At 46.1% G+C, this 27,891-nt stretch overlaps 1 protein-coding gene across 1 annotated transcript in view; it reads left to right on the top strand.

Annotated features, from left to right (window-relative positions):
* LOC115149450 (collagen alpha-1(XVIII) chain-like) overlaps positions 1-27,891 on the top strand; it is a 113,920-nt gene that overhangs the window by 21,313 nt on the left and 64,716 nt on the right. Inside the window, exons 3-5 of the mRNA XM_029692321.1 lie at positions 19,839-20,386; positions 25,648-25,722; positions 26,836-26,928. Coding sequence (XP_029548181.1) covers positions 19,839-20,386; positions 25,648-25,722; positions 26,836-26,928 — 716 coding nt within the window. The remainder of the gene's footprint in view (positions 1-19,838; positions 20,387-25,647; positions 25,723-26,835; positions 26,929-27,891) is intronic.

Below are 27,891 nucleotides of genomic sequence, written 5' to 3'. Positions count from 1 at the left end.
CTATTGGATCCACCAGACAGAAGGTGTGGTAAGACTTTCTCCTTGTGGTCTGACAGCCTTGCGTCTCGGGACTCTAGCTTCCCAATACCATGGTAGTGATGATGGAAATAGAGAACATTTCAAATCAAAATGAAATAAAAATGTATTTGTCACATACACGTGTTTAGCAGATGTTATTGCGGGTGTAGCAAACTGCTTGTGTTTCTAGCTCCAACAGTACAGTAATACAATGGCTTGCAAAAGTATTCATCCCCCTTGGCATTTTTCCTATTTTGTTGCCTTACAACCTGGAATTAAAATCGATTTTTTGCAGGTTTGTATCATTTTATTTACACAACATGTCTACCACTTTGAAGATGCAAAATATATTTTTTGGTGAAACAAACAAGAAATAAGATTAAAAAAACTGAAAACTTGTACGTGCATAACTATTCACCCCCCCTCCCTCCTAATTCAATACTTTGCAGAGCCACCAATTACAGCTGAAGTCTCTTAGGGTATGTCTCTATAAGCTTGGCATCTAGCCACTGGAATTTTTGCCCATTCTTCAAGGCAAAACTGCTCCAGCTCCTTCAAGTTGAATGCGTTCTGCTGGTGTACAGCAATCTTTAAGTCATACTAAAGATTCTCAATTGGATTGAGGTCTGGGCTTTGACTAGGCCATTCCAAGACATTTAAATGTTTCCCCTTAAACCACTCAAGTGTTGCTTTAGCAGTATGCTTAGAGTCATTTCCTGCTGGAAGATGAACCTCCGTCCCAGTCTCAAATCTCTGTAAGACTGAAACATGTTTCCCTCAAGAATTTCCCTGTATTTAGCGGCATCCATCATTCCTTCAATTCAGTCCCTGGCAATGAAAAACATCCCCACAGCATAATGCTGCCACCACCATGCTTCACTGTGGGGATGGTCTTTTTGGGGTGATGCGAGGTGTCGGGTTTGCGCCAGACATAGCGTTTTCCTTGATGGCCAAAAAGCTCAATTTTAGTCTCATCTGACCAGAGTACCTTCTTCCATATGTTTGGGGAGTCTCCTACATGCCTTTTGGTGATCACCAAACGTGTTTGCTTATTATTTTCTTCAAGGAATGGCTTTTTTTATGGAACGAACAAAGGATCTGATTCGGGAAAGTCGTATTCCTGGTTGTAATACTGGTAATGCTGGTGAGTTACCGCCGCTCTGATATCCAAAAGTTCTTCCGGATATTTGTATGTAATAACACAAAAAAATCCTGGGCTAATAATGTAAGAAATAACACATAAAAAAATACTGCAACGTTTCCTAAGAGCTAGAAGCACGGCAGCCATATCCGTCGGCGCCATTTTCATTTACACAGGTTTACATAAGGCCTTTGCATTGCAGAACTCTCTTTTCCCGGGTTGCCAGATTATTCCCAGAGCACATTACATTAGATCCTCCCACAAAGTTTGCGGATCGTTAGCTGATCTCAGCATCTCTGTGGTGAACCAAGATGTCTGACTAGCTACAGTACGAAGCCTCAGTAGACCACACAGCAGAGCAGTTACCCATAGCTCTCACCGGCAGGCACCATCTTGTTTCCATAACAAACTACATAATGAACAGCCAGTCAGTCATTCATTCTGGACTCTGTGATCAGAGACTAGCTACTGTAGACTGGTTGACCTCAGCTACCCTAGTGTTGTTAGATTCTCCTGACTCTGGCTGGAATTTAAGATGGAGCCTGTCGGGCAGGAACCAAACCACAGATGGTCGGGCCAAGTCAATGGGTAATGAGCGCAGTTGAATGCAGATGTTCATAAAAAAATGTCTTGTCTCAGTCTGTCTGCATGCTGTTTAATGTGCTTCCCTGTGCCGCAACAGCTCCTGCATTCATAATATAAGTTCCACACCTCACTCCGTAATTTGCACTCCTATCCAAGTACAACACTAAGCAGAATGGGGGTGATTAGGTTACAAAGATACAGTAAGAAAGGGTCTAAATGAGGCTTTGTACACTAGGTGGTAGGACTGTTAAATATATGGTGTCCTACCACAGCTTTTTCATAATCGTCCGTCGGTCGTGTCTGTCTGTCTGTCTGTCTGTCTGTCTGTCTGTCTGTAAAGGCATTGGGCAAAAACCACCAGACATTCCAGGTGACCGGATATTAAAAACCCTTGCACCCCCCTAGAAAATAGTCCTCTGCTTTATGTGAAATTGTAGCCCTACTGACAGAAGTTCCTCTCTCTCTGTACTGACCTATCAGCTGGGCACATGAGAGCTGGCGATTCCAGAAAGAAACAACTTCCTTGTCCTCACTTTGGTAGCTGCAGTCACATGTTACAGATGGTTTACAGTAGCCATGCGCATCCTAACCTCCGTGGGACGGTTGAGCTAACGTAGGCTAATGTGATTAGCATGAGGTTGTAAGTGTAACAGTATAGCTTCCGTCCCTCTCCTTGCCCCTACCTGGGCTTGAACCAGGGACCCTCTGCACACATCAACAACTGACACCCACGATGCATCGTTACCCATCGCGCCACAAAAGCCGCAGCCCTTGCAGAGCAAGGGGAACAACTACTTCAAGGTCTCAGAGTGAGTGACGTCACCGATTGAAACGCTATTAGCGCGCACCACCGCTAACTAGCTAGCCATTTCACATCGGTTACATAAGTAACAAAAAAAAAATCCCAGGACGTAGACATATCTGATATGGTCAGAAAGCTTAAATTCTTGTAATCTAACTGCACTGTCCAATTTACAGTAGTTATTACAGTGAAAGAATACCATGCTATTGTTTGAGGAGAGTGCACAATTATGAACTTGAAAATGTATTAATAAACCAATTAGGCACATTTGGGCAGTCTTGATACATTTTGAACAGATATGCAATGGTTTATTGGATCAGTCTAAAACTTTGCACATACATTGTTGCCATCTAGTGGCCAAAATCTAAATTGTGCCTGGGCTTTAATAATACATTTTGGCCTTTCTCTTGCATTTCAAAGATGATGGTACAAAAAAAAATATGCATTTTTTTGGGTTTGTATTATCTTTTACCAGATATATATATTCTCCTACATTAATTTCACATTTCCACAAACTTCAAAGTGTTTCCTTTCAAATGGTATTAAGAATATGCATAGGCGCAAATTCATTTTAGGCGAAAATTGAAAAAAAGGGTCCGTTAACCTTTAATTAACTAGACAAGTCAGTTGATGATGTATTGGTTGACCTAGCCAACTATAGCTAGGCTACTCATGGTGATGTATTGCTTGTTTGATGCACTTTGAGATTGTTATGAAAAGCACTATATAAATGTAATCAATTAGTATTATTATACCAACGATAGGAATGTAGACTACCGCGTTACTAACGTTAGCTATAGCTTGTGGCAGTGCATAGTGCAGTAGCAAGAGAGCTAACTATGGCCATATAACTTACTCAACTTTTTTTCTGTGCCATTTTCTCCTGCAGTGTTCGCCACTGTCACGTCCTGACCAGTATAAGGGGTTATTTGTTTGTGTGTTTGTTTTGTGTTGTCGGGGTTTTTGGGTAGTGTTCTATGTTTTGTAGTTCTATGTTCTATTTTCTAGTTATTCTATTTCTATGTTTAGTTTATTGTTTTGACCTTCAATTGGAGGCAGCTGTTCCTCGTTGCCTCTAATTGAAGGTCCTATTTAGTAGGGGTGTTTTTCATGGGGTTTTTGTGGGTAGTTGTTTCTTGTTTAGCTGTGTGCCTGACAGGACTGTTTTCGTCGTTCTTTTTGTTCAGTGTTCATTTATTTAATAAAGAAGAAAATGAGCATACACATTCCCGCTGCATTTTGGTCCAATCACTACAACGCACGTGACAGCCACTGAATTAAATGCCTGGTATTGTCATCAGATCCTGTAACAGTTTGAACACAAGCCTTGGTATTTACTCTCTAGCCAACTAGGCTAATGTTAAATATGAATTTGTCGCTCAACAAGCAAGTAACTAACCCTGTTACTGTCCGAACAGTTAGAACTTCTAGTCCTACTAAAGCACACAGCTAGCTAAAGGCACGGCAGGTAGCAGGCTTCAAATCTCCTTTCAATGATGTAACGTTACGGTTAAATAGTAGTGATTGTTTTAAGGAGAACAAAAAGTATGTACATTTAAACACCATCACAAAAGCTTTGCTATTTGCCATCTTCTATGTTGTTTTGTTGTTTACTTGAAGAGATCTAGCTATCAAACCTTGCAGCCCCCCTCTTCCAATGCATTGTGGATGTGAAATTCCCGAAAAGTTTACAGCAAATTCTACTAGATGAAAAAAATACACGATTGCGTTGTTTTCCACTATTTATTGATTTCAGTAGCACATCCCCATATCTACAGTGCCTTCAGAAAATGTTCATACCCCTTGAATTATTCTACGTTTTGTTGCATTGAAAATGTATGTAATATTTTTTTCCCTCACCCATCGACACACAATACCCCATAATGACAAAGTCAAAACATAAAAAATAAAAAAAACATTTTGCAAATGAAATACAGCAATATCTCATTTGCATAAGTAATCACAGCCCTGAGTCAATACATGTTAGAATCACATTTAACAGTGATTACAGCTGTGAGTCTTTCCGGGTAAGTCTAAGATCTTTGCACACCTGGATTGTACAATATTTGCATATTATTCTTAAAAACAATTCTTCAAGCTCTGTCAAGTTGGTTGTTGATCATTGCTAGACAGCCATTTTCAAGTCTTGCCATGGATTTTCAAGCTGATTTAAGTCAACACTGTAACTAAGCCACTCAGGAACATTCAATGCCGTCTTGGTAACCAACTTATTATTATCCTGCTGAAAGGTGAATTTGTCTCCTAGTGTCTATTGGAAAGTAGACTGAACCAGGTTTACCTCTAATATTTTGCCTATGCTTAGCTCTATTCCATTTATTTTTATCCTAAAAAACTCCCTTGTCCTTGCCGATGTTTTAAAGTCACCATTGGCGTCATGGTGAAATCCCTGAGCGGTTTCCTTCCTCTCCGGAAACGGAGTTAGGAAGGACGCCTGTATCTTTGTAGTTATTGGGTGTATTGATACACCATCCAAAGTGTAATTAAGGGGTGCCCTTCTTGGTGAGGCATTGGAAAACCTCCCTGATCTTTGTGGTTGAATCTGTGTTTGAAATCCAGTGCTCGACTGTGTGACCTTAAAGATAATTGTATGTGAGGGGTACAGAGATAAGTTAGTCATTCAAAAATCATGTTAAACACTATCATTGCACACAGTAGTCCATGCAACTTATGTGACTTGTTAAGCAAATTTTTACACCTGAACTTATTTAGGCTTGTTGTAACAAATAGGTTGAATATTTATTGACTCTAGAAATTTCAGCTACATTTTATATTAATTTTGAAAATTGTCTATAAACAAAATTCTACTTAATAATGGCGTATTGCACAAAGTGAAAATGTAATCCATTTTGAATTGAGGCTGTAACACCACAAAATTTGGAAAAAGAAAAGAGATGTGAATACTTTCTGAAGGCTCTGTATTCTGAAGGCTCTGTATTCTGAAGGCTCTGTATTCTGAAGGCTCTGTATTCTGAAGGCTCTGTATTCTGAAGGCTCTGTATTCTGAGCCTTCTGGGCATTTCTCCAAATATGAATTATGCAGCCCAGGAAAGTATTTCTGTTTTTGCTCCAATAGAGGACTACGGCACAGAGAGGGTAGAAATGTCTTATTTCAGATGAACGTGGCTACCTGCCGCCCCATCCATTCGGGGCGGCAGGTAGCCTAGTGATTAGAGCGTTGGGCTAGTAACCGAAAGGTTGCTAGATCATATCCCCGACCTGACAAGGTAAAAATGTGTCATTCTGCCCCTGAACAAGGCAGTTAAGACATCATTGTAAATATGACTTTTTTCTTAGCTGACTTGCCTAGTTAAATAAAAATAAATACATCTGGCTCTTTTCATACCATTTGAACTTTAATTCCTGTAAAAAAAAAATTGTATCAATCTGCTTCGTCACTGTCAGTGTTATTAGAGCGAGGAGTGTTCGTACTGAGTTTATGGTGAAAAATGTCCTCTTCTTGAAACATGGCTGAAGTAAGCCACATGTATGGTGTCAAAGATGAAGGCCCATGGGAGTGATAACAGATTCAAGGCTCTTAAGGATTTTGCCAGATTTAGCTTGGCTTGCTGTTTTTGCATTGTAACATTGTAAAGCTTCTGTTTCCGTGATAGTCCTATCTAAATGGTGAAATAATATGTAGTGAAATAATATGGAGTGATATTAAGGGCAACAGAATTCAAATAATTTGTAAATGTATTTTCAGAAATTTCATTGGCACTAATACCACTCCGTTCCATAGAGCCTGAAAAGCAGGGACTAGTAGTGTGAAAATAGAGGCATTACCGCAGTAGTTAATTAAAAACACTCCTTGGCGTTCGGGGGGCGACACCTCCCCAGAGTACAGTTTTAAGTCTAATTTTCATTTGTGAACATGACCCACTTCTGGTGAGATTAAAATTCTTGAGGTTCCCCTCCCTAGTACTGTAGGTAATGACTGAATGCTGTGTGTGTGTGTGTGTGTGTGTGTGTGTGTGTGTGTGTGTGTGTGTGTGTGTGTGTGTGTGTGTGTGTGTGTGTGTGTGTGTGTATGTGTGTGTGTGTGTGTGTGTGTGTGTGTGTGTGTGTGTGTGTGGTAGAAAGCAGCATCTCGGTGTCGTCTCAGCAAACCTCTCTTGTAGTTGCATTAGCATGTATGCTAACTCAGGGCTGAGTCTCTATGAATGTTCCTCATTCATTCCCACTTAAGTGCTGTCGGCCTTTGATTAAGGCAAAGGCTAGGCGCTTTGCTGGGCTCTAGGCTAATGCCCGTGTTGACTCACCTCTAAGCCTGCTGCTAACAGACAGGCTTTGTGCTTACAGGAGGCCATCGCTCACCTGCTTGTGTGTCCTCACTCAGCTGAATACGCTAACGTTTACCTAGCCAGCTTGCTCCTTTTTTTCATGTTTTTCAAACCTCCCGTGGCTGACATCACCCCCAAAACATGTCTGTCACTCAAAAAGCGGGACGCTGAAGTCACTGGCGAAAAACCTTTCGATCTCGTGAATTACTTCTAGGGAAATTACGCTCTTTTCAAAGTGAACACAAAACAAAGTCCCGTCATAGACCGATGCTAACGTCGTTGAAGTGTGACAAGCATGTCGCTACACCCACAATAACATCGGCTAAATATGTGTATGTGACCAATAACATTAGATTTGATTTGATTTCACATACTCCTTAAGAAGAAGCTTTGTGTAACATGGTGTAGCCAAACCACAAAACCATAGAGGATACAGTACAATGAGGCTTAGAGTGACTAGCTTTGTTGAATTTCCTGTGTGTGAGACCAATGATAGCAACTATCTCTGATGGGATTAAGAGCTGTTCCTGGCCCGACACGTACCCCTACCACAGATTCCATCTGGCCCCAGCTGTACCCCTACCACAGATTCCATCCGGCCCCAGCTGTACCCCTACCACAGATTCCATCTGGCCCTACCTGTACCCCTACCACAGATTCCATCTGGCCCCAGCTGTACCCCTACCACAGATTCCATCTGGCCCCAGCTGTACCCCTACCACAGATTCCATCTGGCCCCAGCTGTACCCCTACCACAGATTCCATCCGGCCCCAGCTGTACCCCTACCACAGATTCCATCTGGCCCTACCTGTACCCCTACCACAGATTCCATCTGGCCCCACCTGTACCCTACTGCAGATTCCATATGGCCCCACCTGTACCCCTACCACAGATTCCATCTGGCCCTACCTGTATTGGCCCTACTGCAGATTCATCGGGCCTACCTGTACCCCTACCACAGATTCCATCTGCCCCCACCTGTACCTCTACCACAGATTCCATCAGTTCCCACCTGTACCCCTACCGCAGATTTCATCTGGCCCCACCTTTACCCTACAACAGATTCCATCTGGCCCTACCTGTACCCTATAACAGATTCCATCTGGCCCCAGCTGTACCCCTACCACAGATTCCATCTGGCCCTACCTGTACCCCTACCGCAGATTCCATATGGCCCTACCCGTACCCCTACCACAGATTCCATCTGGCCCCATCTGTACCCCTACCACAGATTCCATCTGGCCCCATCTGTACCCCTACCACAGATTCCATCTGGCCCTACCTGTACTGGCCCTACGACAGATTCCATCTGGCCCTACCTGTATTGTCCCTACTGCAGATTCATCTGGCCCCACCTGTACCTCTACCACAGATTCCATCTGGCCCCACCTGTACCCCTACCGCAGTTTCCATCTAGCCCGACCCGTACCCCTACCACAGATTCCATCTGGCCGCACCTGTACCCCTACCTCAGATTCCATCTGGCCCTACCCGTACCCCTACCACAGATTCCATCTGGCCCCAGCTGTACCCCTACCACAGATTCCATCTGGCCCTACCTGTACCCTACCACAGATTCCATCTGGCCCCACCTGTACCCCTACCACAGATTCCATCTGGCCCTACCTGAATTGGCCCTACTGCAGATTCATCTGGCCCCACCTGTACCTCTACCACAGATTCCATCTGGCCCCACCTGTACTGGCCCTACCGCAGATTCCATCTGGTCCCACCTGTACCCTACAACAGATTCCATCTGGCCCTACCTGTACCCTACAGCAGATTTCATCTGGCGCCAGCTGTACCCCTACCACAGATTCCATCTGGCCCTACCTGTAATGGCCCTACCGCAGATTCCATCTGGCCCCAGCTGTACCCCTACCACAGATTCCATCTGGCCCTACCTGTACTGGCCCTACGACAGATTCCATCTGGTCCCACCTGTACCCTACAACAGATTCCATCTGGCCCTACCTGTACCCCTACCGCAGATTTCATCTGGCCCCATCTGTACCCCTACCACAGATTCCATCTGGCCCCATCTGTACCCCTACCACAGATTCCATCTGGCCCTACCTGTACTGGCCCTACGACAGATTCCATCTGGCCCTACCTGTATTGTCCCTACTGCAGATTCATCTGGCCCCACCTGTACCTCTACCACAGATTCCATCTGGCCCCACCTGTACCCCTACCGCAGTTTCCATCTAGCCCAACCCGTACCCCTACCACAGATTCCATCTGGCCGCACCTGTACCCCTACCTCAGATTCCATCTGGCCCTACCCGTACCCCTACCACAGATTCCATCTGGCCCCAGCTGTACCCCTACCACAGATTCCATCTGGCCCTACCTGTACCCTACCACAGATTCCATCTGGCCCCACCTGTACCCCTACCACAGATTCCATCTGGCCCTACCTGTATTGGCCCTACTGCAGATTCATCTGGCCCCACCTGTACCTCTACCACAGATTCCATCTGGCCCCACCTGTACTGGCCCTACCGCAGATTCCATCTGGCCCCACCTGTACCCTACAACAGATTCCATCTGGCCCTACCTGTACCCTACAGCAGATTTCATCTGGCGCCAGCTGTACCCCTACCACAGATTCCATCTGGCCCTACCTGTAATGGCCCTACCGCAGATTCCATCTGGCCCCAGCTGTACCCCTACCACAGATTCCATCTGGCCCTACCTGTACTGGCCCTACGACAGATTCCATCTGGCCCCACCTGTACCCTACAACAGATTCCATCTGGCCCTACCTGTACCCCTACCGCAGATTCCATCTAGCCTGACCCGTACCCCTACCGCAGATTCCATCTGGCCCTACCTGTAGCCCTACCACAGATTCCATCTGGCCCCAGCTGTATCCCTACCACAGATTCCATCTGGCCCTATCTGTACTGACCCTACGACAGATTCCATCTGGCCCTATCTGTATCCCTACCACAGATTCCATCTGGCCCTACCTGTACTGGCCCTACCACAGATTCCATCTGGCCCCAGCTGTACACCTACCACTGATTCCATCTGGCCCTACCTGTACCCCTACCGCAGATTCCATCTGGCTGCACCTGTACCCCTACCTCAGATTCCATCTGGCCCTACCTGTACCCCTACCACAGATTCCATCTGGCCCCACCTGTACCCCTACCACAGATTCCATCTGGCCCTACCTGTACTGGCCCTACCACAGACCCATCTGGCCCTACCTGTACCCCGACCGCAGATTTCATCTGGCCCTACCCGTATCCATACTGCAGCTTTAATCTGGCCCTACCTGTACTGGCCTTACCACAGATCCATCTGGCCCCACCTGTACCCCTACCTCAGATTCCATCTGGCCCTACCCGTACCCCTACCACAGATTCCATCTGGCCCCAGCTGTACCCCTACCACAGATTCCATCTGGCCCTACCTGTACCCTACCACAGATTCCATCTGGCCCCACCTGTACCCCTACCACAGATTCCATCTGGCCCTACCTGTATTGGCCCTACTGCAGATTCATCTGGCCCCACCTGTACCTCTACCACAGATTCCATCTGGCCCCACCTGTACTGGCCCTACCGCAGATTCCATCTGGCCCCACCTGTACCCTACAACAGATTCCATCTGGCCCTACCTGTACCCTACAGCAGATTTCATCTGGCGCCAGCTGTACCCCTACCACAGATTCCATCTGGCCCTACCTGTAATGGCCCTACCGCAGATTCCATCTGGCCCCAGCTGTACCCCTACCACAGATTCCATCTGGCCCTACCTGTACTGGCCCTACGACAGATTCCATCTGGCCCCACCTGTACCCTACAACAGATTCCATCTGGCCCTACCTGTACCCCTACCGCAGATTCCATCTAGCCTGACCCGTACCCCTACCGCAGATTCCATCTGGCCCTACCTGTAGCCCTACCACAGATTCCATCTGGCCCCAGCTGTATCCCTACCACAGATTCCATCTGGCCCTATCTGTACTGACCCTACGACAGATTCCATCTGGCCCTATCTGTATCCCTACCACAGATTCCATCTGGCCCTACCTGTACTGGCCCTACCACAGATTCCATCTGGCCCCAGCTGTACACCTACCACTGATTCCATCTGGCCCTACCTGTACCCCTACCGCAGATTCCATCTGGCTGCACCTGTACCCCTACCTCAGATTCCATCTGGCCCTACCTGTACCCCTACCACAGATTCCATCTGGCCCCACCTGTACCCCTACCACAGATTCCATCTGGCCCTACCTGTACTGGCCCTACCACAGACCCATCTGGCCCTACCTGTACCCCGACCGCAGATTTCATCTGGCCCTACCCGTATCCATACTGCAGATTTAATCTGGCCCTACCTGTACTGGCCTTACCACAGATCCATCTGGCCCCACCTGTACCCCTACCACAGATTCCATCTGGCCCCACCTGTACCCCTACCACAGATTCCATCTGTTCTCAGCTGTACCCCTACCACAGATTCCATCTGGCCCTACCTGTACCCTACCACAGATTAAATCTGGCCCCACCTGTACCCAACCGCACCTGGCCCTACCTGTACTGGCCCTAACACAGATTCCATCTGGCCCTACCTGTACTGGCCCTACCGCAGATTCCATCTGACCCTACCTGTACCCCCACCGCAGATTCTATCTGGCCCCACCTGTACTGGCCCTACCAGACATTACATCTGGCCCTACCTGTACCTCTACCGCAGGCAGAGTCCATCTGGCCCCACCTGTACCCCTACCACATATTCCATCTGGCTGTACCTGTACTGGCCCTACCACAGATTCCATGTGGCCCTACCTGTACTGGCCCTACTGCAGATTCCATCTGGCCCCACCTGTACCCCTACCACATATTCCATCTGGCCCCACCTGTACCCCTACCACAGATTCCATCTGGCCCTACCTGTACTGGCCCTACCACAGATTCCATCTGGCCCAACCTGTACCCCTACCACAGATTCCATCTGGCCCTACCTGTACTGGCCCTACCACAGATTCCATCTGGCCCTACCTGTACTGGCCCTACCCGTACCATACCGCAGATTCCATCTGGCTCTACCTGTACTGGCCCTACTGCAGATTCCATCTGGCCCCACCTGTACCCCTACCACAGATTCCATCTGGCCCTACCTGTACTGGCCCTACCACAGATTCCATCTGGCCCTACATGTACCCCTACCACTGATTCCATCTGGCCCACCTGTACCCCTACCGCAGATTCCATCTGACCCCACCTGTACCCCTACCGCAGATTCCATATGGCCCCACCTGTACCCCTACCGCAGATTCCATCTGGCCCTACCTGTACTGGCCCTACCACAGATTCCATCTGGCCCCACCTGAACCCCTACCACAGATTCCATCTGGTCCCACCTGTACCCTACCACAGATTCCATCTGGTCCTACCTGTACTCTACCACAGATTCCGTCGGGCCCTACCTGTACCCCTACCGCAGATTAAATCTGGCCCCACCTGTACCCTACCGCAGATTTCATCTGGCCCCACCTGTACCCTACCACAGATTAAATCTGGCCCCACCTGTACCCTACCACAGATTCCATCTGGTCCTACCTGTACTGGCCCTACCTGTACCCTACAAAGAATCTCATATCAGACTGGGATTAAAGGGATAGCCCAAGAGTTCAGGCTATGCTCAAACCCTACTCCGAGGGTTTGATCATAGCCTACACACAGAGAACTCTGCCACATCTGGTCTCTTGACTGTCAGCTCCCGCTCAGCCCAGTCAAACCAATTCTCTGTCCTGGCAACCCAATGGTGGAACGATCTTCTCCCTGATACTAGGACAGCAAAGTCCCTGCCCATCTTCCCAAAAACATCTGTAGCCCTATCTATTCAAAAAGTATCTTAAACAAGAAATCTGTCTTATCCTCTCCCCCGCATAAAAATAACATAAAATAATCAAATAAGGCTTGCACTTGTCTTTTCTTACTACTAGCAACTTTGATGCTAACTTCTTTATTGAGGAAAAATGTCCTTCACTACGACTATGATATGTGGTTGTCTCACCTAGCTATCTTAAGATGAATGCACTAATTGTAACTGGGCTCCCTAGTGGCGCAGTGGTCTAAGGCACTGCATCTCGGCGTTCTAAGGCACTGCATCTCAGTGGTCTAAGGCACTGCATCTCAGTGGTCTAAGGCACTGCATCTCGGTGGTCTAAGGCACTGCACCTCGGTGGTCTAAGGCACTGCACCTCGGGGTTCTAAGGCACTGCACCTCGGTGTTCTAAGGCACTGCACCTCGGTGTTCTAAGGCACTGCACCTCGGTGTTCTAAGGCACTGCATCTCGGTGTTCTAAGGCACTGCATCTCGGTGGTCTAAAGCACTGCATCTCAGTGGTTGATGAGTCTCTACAGACACCCTGGTTCAATTCCAGGCTGTAACACAACCGACTGTGATTGGGAGTCCCATAGGGCGGTGCACATTTGGCCTGTGTCGACATGGGTTTGGCAGGTGTAGGCCGTCATTGTAAATAAGAATTTGTTCTGACTTGCCTAGTTAAATAATGTCACTCTGGATAAGAGAGTCTGCGAAATGAATTAAATGTAAGGTAGCTTCACCAGTTATTGCACTAACGCTAGTTAGAAACTTCCTTCCGAATAGTGTGATATTTTGATAATTTAGCCCACCTCTTTAGAGGTGAATTAAAGATGACCAATTCCCTCTCCCTCCACCGGTTTATTCCAGGCTGAATGGAGTCACATGGAAGCTATAATGACTGCTCTAGCTCCACTGTTTCAGTGGATGACGTCAGCTAGGGCTGCAATGATATTTGTATTTATTAGGGATCCCCATTAGCAGCTGCCATTGTAGAATAATAGTGAATACATCAAAACTATGAAATAACACACATGGATGGAGTCATGTAGTAACCAAAAAAAGTGTTAAACAAATCAAAATTTATTTTATATTTGAGATTCTTCAAAGTAGCCACCTTTTGCCTTGATGACAGCTTTACACACTTTGGCATTCTCGCAACCAGCTTCATGAGGAATACTTTTCCAACAGTCTTGAAGGAGTTCCCACATATGCTGAGCAGTTGTTGGCTGTTTTTACTTCACTCTGCGGTCCAACTCATCTCAAACAATCTCAATTGGGTTAAGGTCGGGTGATTGTGGAGGCCAGATCATCTGATGCAGCACTCCATCACTCTTCTTGGTCAAATATCCCTTACACAGCCTTGAGGTGTGTGTTGGGTCATTGTCCTGTTGAAAAAACAAATGATAACGCAAACCAGATATGATGACGTATCGCTATAAAATGCTGTGGTAGCCATGCTGGTTAAGTGTGCCTTGAATTCTAAATAAATCACAGACAGTGTCACCAGCAAAGCACCATCACACCTCCTCCTCCATGCTTTATGGTGGGAACCACACATGCGGAGATCATCCATTCACCTACTCTGCGTCTCACAAAACACTGGGAGGGCCTTGTATGTGTTTCTGTGTGTGGAATAAAGGTGATCTAGATTTTTTTTCACCTCTAGTTGCACAGGTGAAATGCTGGTAAACATGAGGTAAAGCACATTTCAGTTTCCTTGCATTAAAATCACCTGGCGCGAGAAACACCACCTCTGAATGTACATTTTCTTCCTTGCTTATGGCCCTATACAGCTCGTTGAGTGCGGTCTCAGTGACAGCATCAGTTTGTGGTGGTAAATAGACAGCTATGAAAAATATAGATGAAAATTCTCCTGGTAAATAGTATGGTCTGCAGTTTATCGTGAGGTATTCTAACTCGGACGATTAATCCGACAGATTTCATTCACCTCCATGTATGGCTCGACAACGATAGTCCGAAGAGTTGTGCTAAAGTACTAGCAGAGCTAACACCATCAGACATTTTACACAATGAACCTTTTTTTAAGTCCTGAACTATCTGGATCAGGCTTCAGAGTGTAAACAGTCCAGTATTGAAGTGGATCCATGGTTTAACATCACTCCATTAGCTAGCTACAGTCCAGTAAATGCTGTGGTTTTACACCAACAAAAAAAACGAGGCAGCTTCCTCTGGCCAGCTTGTTCTGTATCTCATTTCCATCCCCAGGGGAAGGGAGAGGAGAGAGGCGGGGTTAAGAGGGACACAAGGGAGTAAATGATGATGACAGACACACACCCATTCTACATCGTTGCATCGTCAGCGACTTATGAGCTGGTTGAACTGTCTTGAGTCTGATGGTCTTAGAGTTGAAGAGTTTAGGTTATATGACTGTGTGTGTGTGTGTGTGTGTGTGTGTGTGTGTGTGTGTGTGTGTGTGTGTGTGTGTGTACTGTAAGTTACTGTACATACCAGTGTTTTACAGTATTATGCTACTTTCTCCGTCAGACCGTTGCTGCCAGAAGTCCAGGGATTGTTTGATGTAGAAAGGAGTCTGTGGTTTCCTGCAGCCGTGTCCAACGTCAACCTCATGATACTACTGTAATGGGATTAGTAGTTGATGTTTGACCGATTGGGAAACGTCGCTCAACAGGAGGGGAATAGGGAGTTACTGTAACACACACACACATATATTTACTCACACACACACATACACACATACATACATACATACATACATACATACATACATACATACATACATACACACACACACACACACACACACACACACACACACACACACACACACACACACATATACACACACACATACACATATATACACACACACACACATATATATACACACACACATATACACACACACACATATATACACACACACACACACACCGACACACATATATATACACACACACACACACACACATACATACATACATACATACATACATACATACACACACACACACACACACACACACACATATATACACACACATACACACACACATATATACACACACATACATACATACACACACACACACACATATATAGCCAGCAGCATACCACCCTGCATCCAACTGCTGGCTTGCTTCTGATGCTAAGCAGGGTTGGTCCTGGTCAGTCCCTGGATGGGAGACCAGATGCTGCTGGAAGTGGTATTGGAGGGCCAGTAGGAGGCACTCTTTCCTCTGGTCTAAAAAATATCCCAATGCCCCAGGGCAGTGATTGGGGACACTGCCCTGTGTAGGGTGCCGTCTTTCGGATGGGACGTTAAACGGGTGTCCTGACTCTCTGAGGTCATTAAAGATCCCATTGCACTTATCATAGAGTAGGGGTGTTAACCCCGGTGTCCTGGCTAAATTCCCAATCTGGCACTCATACCATCACGGCTGTCTAAGCATCCCCAGCTTACAATTGGCTCATTCATCCCCCTCCTCTCCCCTGAAACTATTCCCCAGGTCGTTGCTGTAAATGAGAATGTGTTCTCAGTCAACTTACCTGGTTAAATAACGGTTAAATAAATTAAAAAATATACACACATATACACACACACACATATATACACACCGACACACACGTACACACACACACGTAAACACACACATATATACACAGACACACACACACACTTATACACACACACACTCGCACACATACTGTACACACACACACACAGAACTGATTCTTACAGTAATAAAGCCTGGTATGGCTCAGGATAGAATGTGTTCTAAATTCAACTGTCTGCCATCTCACTCCAAAGTTCTCTGAGGTGGGTGGCACACAAGGCCCATTTCCCTCAGCGTCTGAGGTTGCTCCGGTAGCCAAATTACAATTGGACTCAAGTATGATAATTTATTTGAATTGCATAACCCGACTGAGACGAATAAGCTGCAATGTGTACATAACGAAGTAGTGCAGAGGCTGTTTAACTGGGCTATGTGTACAGATGGCAACAGTGTAGTTCCTGCCAAAACAATGCAGTGCAGGCCACATTACACACTCCTCGAAACGCAACGACCCTCTTAGGAAATGGTCCCGTGTGGCTCAGTTGGTAGAGCATGGTGTTTGCAACGCCAGGGTTGTGGGTTCGATTCTCACGGGGGACCAGTACGGGAAAGAAATGTATGCATTCACTACTGTAAGTCGCTCTGGATAAGAGCGTCTGCTAAATGACTTAAATGAAATGACCCAGAGAGAGTTTCTTAAGTGGACTGATGACCACTTAGAGAGAAAACACTCATGGATTAACACACACATTAATACAGATGCACACACACGATGCGCATGTATTATATTGTAGATTGAGACATACAGAACTTTATGCACCTTGAAATGAGTCAACTTTAAACTGAAGTGGATCCTACCCGAAGTGAAATATTTGTCGAGCTGGACCAAGAAATCACTTTTATGGAGATGTCTTGGTCCAGGTAGTGTTAGTCCTGTCACATCCTGGTCCTACACAGTATGTTGTCTTGTACTGCATCATGGAAACCTGCATCTGCCAGAGAGTGCGGTGTGATGTCCCCAGCTGCTCCCCCTTTGGGCCGGTCCAGAAGCATCTGCTGTGATGTCACTGGGTGGGCGAGGAATTCCAGGTGATAGCTCTATCAGGCCTCTGTTCCATGACACCAGTAAAACAGGTGATAGCTCTATCAGGTCATTGGCCTCTGTTCCATGACACCAGTAAACAGGTGATAGCTCTATCAGGCCTCTGTTCCATGACACCAGTAAAACAGGTGATAGCTCTATCAGGTCATTGGCCTCTGTTCCATGACACCAGTAAACAGGTGATAGCTCTATCAGGCCTCTGTTCCATGACACCAGTAAACAGGTGATAGCTCTATCAGACCTCTGTTCCATGACACCAGTAAACAGGTGATAGCTCTATCAGACCTCTGTTCCATGACACCAGTAAACAGGTGATAGCTCTATCAGACCTCTGTTCCATGACACCAGTAAACAGGTGATAGCTCTATCAGGCCTCTGTTCCATGACACCAGTAAACAGGTGATAGCTCTGTCAGGTCGTTGGCCTCTGTTCCATGACACCAGTAAACAGGTGATAGCTCTGTCAGGTCGTTGGCCTCTGTTCCATGACACCAGTAAACAGGTGATAGCTCTGTCAGGTCGTTGGCCTCTGTTCCATGACACCAGTAAACAGGTGATAGCTCTATCAGGCCTCTGTTCCATGACACCAGTAAACAGGTGATAGCTCTGTCAGGTCGTTGGCCTCTGTTCCATGACACCAGTAAACAGGTGATAGCTCTATCAGACCTCTGTTCCATGACACCAGTAAACAGGTGATAGCTCTATCAGACCTCTGTTCCATGACACCAGTAAAACAGGTGATAGCTCTATCAGACCTCTGTTCCATGACACCAGTAAACAGGTGATAGCTCTGTCAGGTCGTTGGCCTCTGTTCCATGACACCAGTAAACAGGTGATAGCTCTGTCAGGTCGTTGGCCTCTGTTCCATGACACCAGTAAACAGGTGATAGCTCTATCAGACCTCTGTTCCATGACACCAGTAAACAGGTGATAGCTCTATCAGACCTCTGTTCCATGACACCAGTAAACAGGTGATAGCTCTATCAGACCTCTGTTCCATGACACCAGTAAACAGGTGATAGCTCTGTCAGGTCGTTGGCCTCTGTTCCATGACACCAGTAAACAGGTGATAGCTCTGTCAGGTCATTGGCCTCTGTTCCATGACACCAGTAAACAGGTGATAGCTCTATCAGACCTCTGTTCCATGACACCAGTAAACAGGTGATAGCTCTATCAGACCTCTGTTCCATGACACCAGTAAAACAGGTGATAGCTCTATCAGACCTCTGTTCCATGACACCAGTAAACAGGTGATAGCTCTGTCAGGTCGTTGGCCTCTGTTCCATGACACCAGTAAACAGGTGATAGCTCTATCAGGTCATTGGCCTCTGTTCCATGACACCAGTAAACAGGTGATAGCTCTATCAGACCTCTGTTCCATGACACCAGTAAACAGGTGATAGCTCTATCAGGCCTCTGTTCCATGACACCAGTAAACAGGTGATGGCTCTATCAGACCTCTGTTCCATGACACCAGTAAACAGGTGATAGCTCTATCAGGCCTCTGTTCCATGACACCAGTAAAACAGGCACTCAGACCAAGGGTTAAGGTTAACTAGAGACACTGTCTTGAAGCTGCCTGAGAGGTGGTGGCCAGTAAAGACAGACTATCTATCTGTGTCTCTCTATGGGGAACTAGCGGTAGCAGTGTGGGCTAGCCTAACGGTAGCAGTGTGGGCTAGCCTAACGGTAGCAGTGTGGGCTAGCCTAGCAGGGTGGGCTAGCCTAGCGGTGTGGGCTAGCCTAGCGGTGTGAGCTAACCTAGCGGTGTGGGCTAACCTAGCGGTGTGGGCTAGCCTAGCGGTGTGGGCTAGCCTAGCGGTGTGGGCTAGCCTAGCGGTGTGGGATAGCCTAGCTTGCTAAGGCAATTTTACAGGAGCAGCCTGGGCCCGGTGTATGTATTTGTCTATGCTAATGCCTTCCAGATGAACAGGCCTTATCCTGCTATACCGTCTAACAAAACGAACGATTGTTCCACGGGTTCTCCCTCCTAACGGGGACCATGTGTGGTGGTGGTGAGTGTGTGTGAGTGTAGTCATCTTCTTGAAACTGGGGTAGAATTGTAATCATTTTTCTTTAACGTGAGTCCATTAAAGGGGAAAGTAATTGTGGGAAATAAAAGCATGCATGACTTGCCAGAGATAAGGGAGAAGGTTGGGTGGCAGGTAGTCTAGTGGTTAAAGCTTTGGGTCAGTAACCGAAAGGTTGTTGTATTGAATCCCAGAGCTGACAAGGTAAAAATCTGTCATTATACCCCTGAACAAGGCAGTTACCCCACTGTTCCCTGGTAGGCTGTCATTGTAAATAAGATATTTGTTCTTCACTGGCTTGCCTAGTTAAATAATAAAAAAATAAAAAATTGTCTGCATTGAATTTTCAGACCAGTTTATAATCAATAAAAACATTCATGATGAATGAATCATGAATAGACACTTCATCAAGTCTTCCTATGTATTAATGCAGTATTTATGTGATCTGATGGTATTTCTTTGTGTTTCAGAGGGGGGTTCCCAGGGCCAGATGGACCTGACGGAGCTGATCGGCGTTCCCCTCCCCCCATCCGTCTCCTTCGTCACGGGCTTTGAGGGCTACCCGGCCTACAGTTTCGGGCCCGATGCAAACGTGGGCCGCCTCACCAAGTCCTTCATCCCTGACCCCTTCTACCGTGACTTCACCGTTATCGTCACCGCCAAGCCCACCACGCGGCACGGCGGGGTCCTCTTCGCCATCACCGATGCCTACCAACGGGTGGTGCACCTGGGCGTGGCGTTGAGCCCCGTGGAGGACGGGTCTCAGCAGGTGCTCCTCTACTACACTGACCCGGGGGTCGGGAGCACCCAGGAGGCTGCGAGCTTCAAACTGGCTGACCTGACAGGGAGGTGGGCCCGCTTCACGCTGACGGTGCAGGGGACAGAGGTGCGTCTCTACATGGACTGTGAGGAGTACCACCGCGTGGCCTTCCAGAGGAGCCCGGAGCCCCTCACCTTCGAGGCCAGCTCGGGCGTCTTCGTGGGCAACGCAGGTGGTACGGGGCTGGACAGGTTTGTGGTGAGTTGACGGGTTTTTCTTTTTATCTGCTTGTGTTGTGTGTGTGTGTGTGGGGGGGGGGGGGTGCAGGTTCCGCTCAGCCCAGTCCTGGCACCCCAATGGTAGAACCAGCTTCCCCCTGAAGCTAGGGCAGCAGAGTCCCTGCCCATCTTCCCCCTGAAGCTAGGACAGCAGAGTCCCTGCCCATCTTCCCCCCTGAAGCTCGGACAGCAGAGTCCCTGTCCATCTTCCCCCTGAAGCTAGGGCAGCAGAGTCCCTGCCCATCTTCCCCCTGAAGCTAGGACAGCAGAGTCCCTGCCCATCTTCCCCCCTGAAGCTCGGACAGCAGAGTCCCTGTCCATCTTCCCCCTGAAGCTCGGACAGCAGAGTCCCTGTCTATCTTCCCCCTGAAGCTCGGACAGCAGAGTCCCTGTCCATCTTCCCCCTGAAGCTCGGACAGCAGAGTCCCTGCCCATCTTTTGTAAACATCTGAAACCCTACCTCTTCAAAGAGTATCTTAAATAATCCCACAGAACCCCGCCTTCGCACCCTCACCTCAGCCCGAGAGGTGCATCATGTATTTGTCCATTTTCTCTTCATTTAAACCAGTCCTGGTCCTGGAGGGCCTAAACACTTCAGTTTTTTGTTTTCTACCTGGTACTTAATTGCACTCACCTGGTGTCCCAGGGCGACCCAGTCATTGTCCTGGAGGGCCGATAGAACTTCTGGTTTTCATCCTCTCCTGACAAGCAAAACATTTTGGAACTATGTCAACAATGGACTAATGAAACAAATACTAAAAGAGCATCTTTGGGTGGAATTTTGCTTTAACTAGTTATCAGTCATACTGTGTATGTGTGACTCACTGGGGTTTGAACCCAGGTTTTCTGCGAGCCACAAGGCTGTGTTATCCTATTGACCTAAAGCCTAGGCATTACGATGCAGTATATTTCACCCATAGATATCAAATGCTACTTCCACTCCACCCTACTAGAGCCCTGCATGGGCATGAATTTTAAGCCCGAGCCCTACCCGTGACCGTTACGTTCAGGCCCTACCCAACCCAGGCCCGATTGCTTCTGCCAAATTTAAGGCCCTGCCCTGCACTGCCCGAAATCAGAAATAACTTCCTCCATTAGTAAATCCATTAGCTGCTCCTCTCTCTCTGTCACTCGCTCCCTGTGCGCTGTTCGCTCTGCATGCGCTCTGAATCTGTGAGTGTCCATATCAACGGAGAGATGTGAGAGAGCAGTTAGCTACTTTTGTCACTCGAAACTCAAGGAACATTATTTTCTTTGAAATAATCTCTCCTGTCTCTATATTTGACGAGGTTGAAGCGCTTCTGATACCATGTTATTATTTTAGTCAGATATGACTGTAATGCGCAGCAGAGGACGAGCAAATGGCTCAGCTCAAAATGTTACTGATCAATTTAGTGAAGCCTGAGCCCTGCCCGTACTCTAGTTATTGATGAAAAAAACGGCCCCTACCCGGCCCTTAACCCAGTCGAGCAAGTAGCAGAGCTCTACACCCTACCACTGCTACTTAGATGTTGTACTAATCTAAACAGAATGGATTAACTAATAAAGTATTGCCTGCCTCAGTTTTTAAGTGCACCAAAAAGCTATTGCCAAGCAGCTATTTCCCTCTCATAAAGTTTCATTGGAGCAATGGGTTGGTAGATTCAGTGAAATACAGTTAACTTAGTGTGGAGGAGTAGGAAACTCTCTGTTCTCCCTGCCAGTTTCAACCAGTACCAACCTTTCTCTTCTCACTTACCACCCGGGATCAAAACAGACCTCTCACTGGCCAGGGGAAAATCAAAATGTCACTCTTTATGTTCATTGCCCCTCTTTCTTTCCTCTGCCACTCTCTTTCTCCTGTCTCCCTCCTCTCTCTCTCATTAATGTCTGTTTGACTTTGTTTTTGTCTCTGTCTGTATCTCTTTTTCTCTCTCTCCCCCTCTCATCCCCTCCCCTCTCTCTCTCTCTCTCTGTCTCTTTCTTTCTCTCTCTCTCTATCAATGTGTGTTGGAGGCATGGCAGTGAGGCCTCCAGCTGATAGTGTGTTTGTGTTGGAATCTGATATCCTGTTTCTTCCCCTGTGAGGAACACTAATAAACAGACGCAGCAGCAGTGGTGCTCCTGAAAGCACCTCACACTGCGTTATGGAAAAATGGCTGTGTGTGTGTGTGTGGCAGTCGACCGCAGCTGATTTGGATAAAAACCCATGCTGGTTTAGGACCAGTAGACTTCAGAGAACGACCGGCTCTGAGTCCCATGTTCATTTCCTTTCGTTTTTTGTTGTTGTATATATAAGCAGAGTATAAACTCTTGCTAAGAGACTTTGTGTAACCCTAACGTACGCAGCATATGTACCTCTTCATAGAACCATTAGTTACATCACTTATCATCACAACACTTACATGTCAGCTGTCTTGGCAACGGTCACTTGGTGCAGCAGACATGATACTCTACACCATATGATGTCATGTGCTTTGAGGAAAACACTCTTCTAGCTGGGTGCTAGTCAGTCTGCTGTAGCCAGCTTCTTGTTGTCCTGCCAAACAGTGTGCAGAAAATAGCTCTGGTTATTTTCACGTCATCCAACAAATGTAAAAGCCTGGAGTTTTCTAAATGGCATTGGCACTTGGATTGGAACCGGTGGTTTGGTCAGTTTTTTGGCAACGCACACCAGTGGTGGGTTTGCCATCGAACTGAGAAAGAACATAAGAAACTATAACTATACATAAGCAAAGAAGAACCCCATACCTACTGTAAAATGGTGGTGAATCTTTTGATTTTATGGGGCTATTTTGCTTCCACTGGTCCTGGGGTCCTTGTTAAGGTCAACCGCATCATGAACTTTACCCAGTACCAGGACATTTTTGCCAAAAATCGGATTGCCTGAAACTTTGGCTGCAAGTGGATCTTCCAGCAACACAATAACCCCAAGCACACATTAAAGAACAAATAAATGGTCTCCAGACTTGAAACCCATTGAAAATCTGTGGTTTGAACTGAAGAGGGGCAGTCCATAAGCGCAGACTGAAGGATATCACAGATCTGGAAGGATTCTGTATGGAATGGTTTAAGATCCCTCCCAATTTGTTTTAGAAAAAGGCTCAGTGATGTTATCCTCACAAGGGAAAGGTATTGAAAACAAGGTGTCAATCATGTTGACCCTTACCTACAGTAGTTGAGAAAAAAAATATCACTTGATAAACAAGATATCTTTCTCTGACAATTTTATTCTGAGAAAATACTATAAGTTCCTAAACAAATTGAGTATTTAAGCTCAGTATTTGAATTATTTATTTTATACAGTAATTTTTGCTCATCTTTATCAAGGGTGTCAATCATTTCAGACCCCGTCTGGCTCAGAGCTGTACCGTATGTCTGCCTCATGTTGGAGGCATTGGTCAGCTTGCCTGTTCCAACGTAGCTAACATTGTTATTGTACAGAGATCATGTTGTGTTCTTGTGGCTTTTTGTTTCTGCATCAGTAGCTGTGTTTCCATTAACTTGTCCAGTAATTTTGTTTCTCCACATTTAGAAAGCTTGCATAGAAAATAGATGCCCCAACTGCCTGCTACGGTGCCCTTCCATTGGACTATGTTTTCCCAGAAACCTACAGTGTTGAATAAAAATGAAGTGGTTGAAGGCAAATTGCACATTAATAAATTGGTGACAGCCTGTATTCCCTCCCACCTATCTGTTTCATGTCTCAGGTAGCCCGCAAAAGCCAGAATGGGTAGAATGCAACAATTGACAAATATTTGCCATATTCTAATAATTCTAACGTGCCAACGTATCGCCACGGTCCGTGGTCGCCATGGTGAAACTTACACTCCTGTAGATCTGAGGTAATTGGATGGTGAAGCTTGCTAGCCAACCAGATAAGCAAAGCGAAGCAATGCTGTAAAGAAACATTATTTTTATAGTTGAAAAAAAAAATATATATATTTTTTTTAAATGTGGAGTGGAGCTTTATAGTTATGTGATGACATCACTGACCTTCAAAATGATTTGTTTATTCGAAACAAGTTGTTTCCATCACCATTTGTCACAATAAAGTTTTACAAACGAAAAATCCACCCTTGTCGACCTGATAAAATTTTTGTCGATCTTAAGAAAATGTCTCTTATAACTGTCGTTTCCATTATACATGTTTGGGCGACATTGCTTTTGTCGAATAAACCTGTGTTAATGCAAACCTGCCTACTGTGGATTGCATTGATATTTACAATGGGTATTTTAGCAGTGGTAGAGTTTCCTGTTTGGAAGGTTTACCGATCACAATGAGCCTGAAGTTTAATTCAACAAAATACTCTTCTTCAAATCAAATACATTTTTTCTTCACAAGTCTCTTCCTATTGGATGATCAGTATTGATCTCAGCGTCCTCAAAGCAGTGCTAGAGGTGTCACTACAGACCCGGGTTCGATCCCACAATTGGCCCAGGTTCTCCCGGGATATCCTTGTCCCAACGCGCTCTAGCGACTCCTTGTGGCGGGCCAGGCGCATGCACGCTGACTTCGGTCGCCAGCTGTACTGTGTTTCATCCGACACATTGGTGTGGCTGGCTTCCGGGTTAAGCGAGCAGTGTGTCAAGAAGCAGCCTCTCCCGAGTCCGTACGGGAGTTGCAGCGATGGGACAAGACTGTAACTACCAATTGGGGAGAAAAAGGGGGTTAAAATGACCAAATAATAATAATTTTGATCTAAGCAAAGCTCATAGAACTTTGATGGAATCAGAGCTGTTGCATGGAAACATTTGCTGTTTACCTTCAACCTCTCTTTACAGCATCAGATGGACTTGATTTAGTTTACTCAGCCTCTCTTCTCCCTCCTCTCCCCTTCTGTCTTCTCCCTCCTCTCCCCTCCTCTCCTCTCCACTTGTTTCATGAAGGATTTGTTGGATTGAAAACAGGTGTTTGTCCTCTGGATAGACCCATAAACAGATTAGTCAAACATGCCATGTGCCATTTGCGACCCTCCTGACAGTCATTGTTAGTGAGATCTATGTGGTTAGTGGGATCTATGTTCTGTTATAGCAGTTTAAAGGCAGCTGTCTTGAAGAGTTTTTGTCAGATTGAGCTACCTGTTACCAGATTGAGGTTGTGTTGATTTGATTTGAGAGCTGGCAAATCAAATCAGGCATTTACTGTGAGTGTGTATACAAGTGTTAATGTTCCCTAACCTCTCTCTCTCTCTCTCTCTCCCCCCCAGGGTACTGTTAGTGTGTACTAGTGTTAATGTTCCTTAACTTCTCTCCCCCCAGGGTTGTATCCAGCAGCTGGTTCTGAAGGGATACCCCACAGCCCAAGATGACCTGTGTGAAGAGGACGATCCCTATGTGAGTGTTTCCCAATACTACATCTGACCTTCTTTCACTTGAGCCCTAATAGGTAGAATTGGGTAAGGCAGGTTAGGACTGGATGGAGAGGGGTAAGTCAGGGTAGGACTGGGTGGAATGGGTAGGACTGGATGGAGAGGGGTATGTCAGGGTAGGACTGGGTGGAGAGGGGTATGTCAGGGTAGGACTGGGTGGAGAGGGGTAGGACTGGGTAGGACAGGGTAGGACTGGGTGGAATGGGAAGGTCAGGGTGGGACTGGGTAGGACAGGGTAGAACTGGGATCAGACTGGGTGGAATGGGTAGGTCAGGGTGGGACAAGGTAGGACTGGGTAGGTCAGGGTAGGACTGGGTGGAATGGGAAGGTCAGGGTGGGACTGGGTATGACTGGTTGGGACTGAGTGGGACTCGCTAGTTTTCCACCAGACAGCTATCAACTATCAAGTATTTTCAGATTAGTTATCATAAAGGAATGGATGCCGGGAGAGACTATCTAGCATTGGTTAACAGCAGACACTGTACATGGACCTCTAACCGCTGATCTAAGATCAGATTTCAACCACCCCCAATACTAACACCATTAGGATGATGAAAATGTAAAATCTGACCCTGTATCAGTGGTAATGTGCTGAATTCTACCTACTCCATCCTAAAACCTGACATGCTCATGATGAATGGGACCATCAGCCCCTCTAGTGGTGGTTAGAGGATATTGCAGGGTTGTGTTGAAGGATTCATTAGCTTGTGGTGAAAACAGCACTTAACTCCAGTTGTTTTATTCATGATTTAGTTTCTTTATCTTTTTTTCTCTGTTTTTAAGTATTTTCATATGCATAAGCCTGAATTATTGCTACTTGTAAAATAAGAATTTGATCTTAACTGACTTGCCTAGTTAAATAAAGGTTAAATAGATATATTTTTTAAAATACTTGGATTAGAGCAAGCATTAGCAAGCATTAGACAATTTGCTTGTGATAGAAGCATCTAGACTATTCTTCCTCACAGCCTATTGAATATGTAAAACAATTCATGAGATTCCAAAGTCATAACTTAAGCGTTATGTAATGAAAATACAAGGTTGTTACTATAGCGATTCCGTTGTTATGCTCTTTCAGGCATCCGGCTATGGGAGTGGAGACGACTCCTTCGATGACACGCAAACTGTGGATGAAGTGAAGAAGGTAGTGGAGGAGAGAGAGTACACTGTGGTGAGTGACAGGAAACACTCAGACCCAACCCTGTACACACACATTCTACCACACTGGCAGAAACCCACAAGGATAGTTTTACAACATTTAAAATGTGATTTTTTTTTATTTCATTAGGCAAGTCAGTTAAAAACAAATTACAATGACGGCCTACTGGGGAACAGTGGGTTAACTGCTTTGTTCAGGGGCAGAACGACAGATTTTTTACCTTGTCAGCTCTGGGATTTGATCTAGCAACCTTTCGGTTACTGGCCCAATGCTCTAGGCTACCTGCCGCCCCCATACGTCATCAATACGTCATCAATATGTACACCTTCTGCACATCCAGAACCCAATTCATCTTATTGGGACCAGTTAGGTGGGAGATGCCGTTCCTCCCTCCAGCCAGGTTCTCTTATCTGAGAAATGCAAATACTTATTTCCCTCATTAAAATGCAAATCAATTTATAACATTTTTGACATGCGTTTTTCTGGATTTTTTTGTTGTATTTCTGTCTCTCACTGTTCAAATAAACCTACCATTAAAATTATAGACTGATCATTTCTTTGTCAGTGGGCAAACGTACAAAATCAGCAAGGGATCAAATACTTTTTTCCCCTCACTGTATAAACAAGGTTGGCACCATAACTTTCCCTTGAACACTGCCTTCCATCTTCCTTCAACTGTCACATGGACACCAAGCACACTGCTTAACATTAAAACAGCTGCTGATGCTTGGCTGAGTTTCCCTTCCAGTTTCCCATGAGCTTTTCTCTCCCATTACCAGGGATTGGATATCATCTGAAAGACTGTGATAAGATAAAGTGTTTCAGTGGGAGAGATCACACAGTGTGCACATTTGGTGTTTTGCCCTAACACTACACAGCTGTGTCGTGTCTTTGCTATGCCGGATTAAGTGATATGACATGCTATTCTATAAAATAATTTCTCTGTAATTAATATTACCTGGTTGAACTAATCAT

This window comes from Salmo trutta, chromosome 2, assembly GCF_901001165.1.
Source record: "Salmo trutta chromosome 2, fSalTru1.1, whole genome shotgun sequence".
In the NCBI taxonomy this organism is placed as follows: domain Eukaryota; kingdom Metazoa; phylum Chordata; class Actinopteri; order Salmoniformes; family Salmonidae; genus Salmo; species Salmo trutta.
This window is presented reverse-complemented; position numbering and strand designations above follow the sequence as displayed.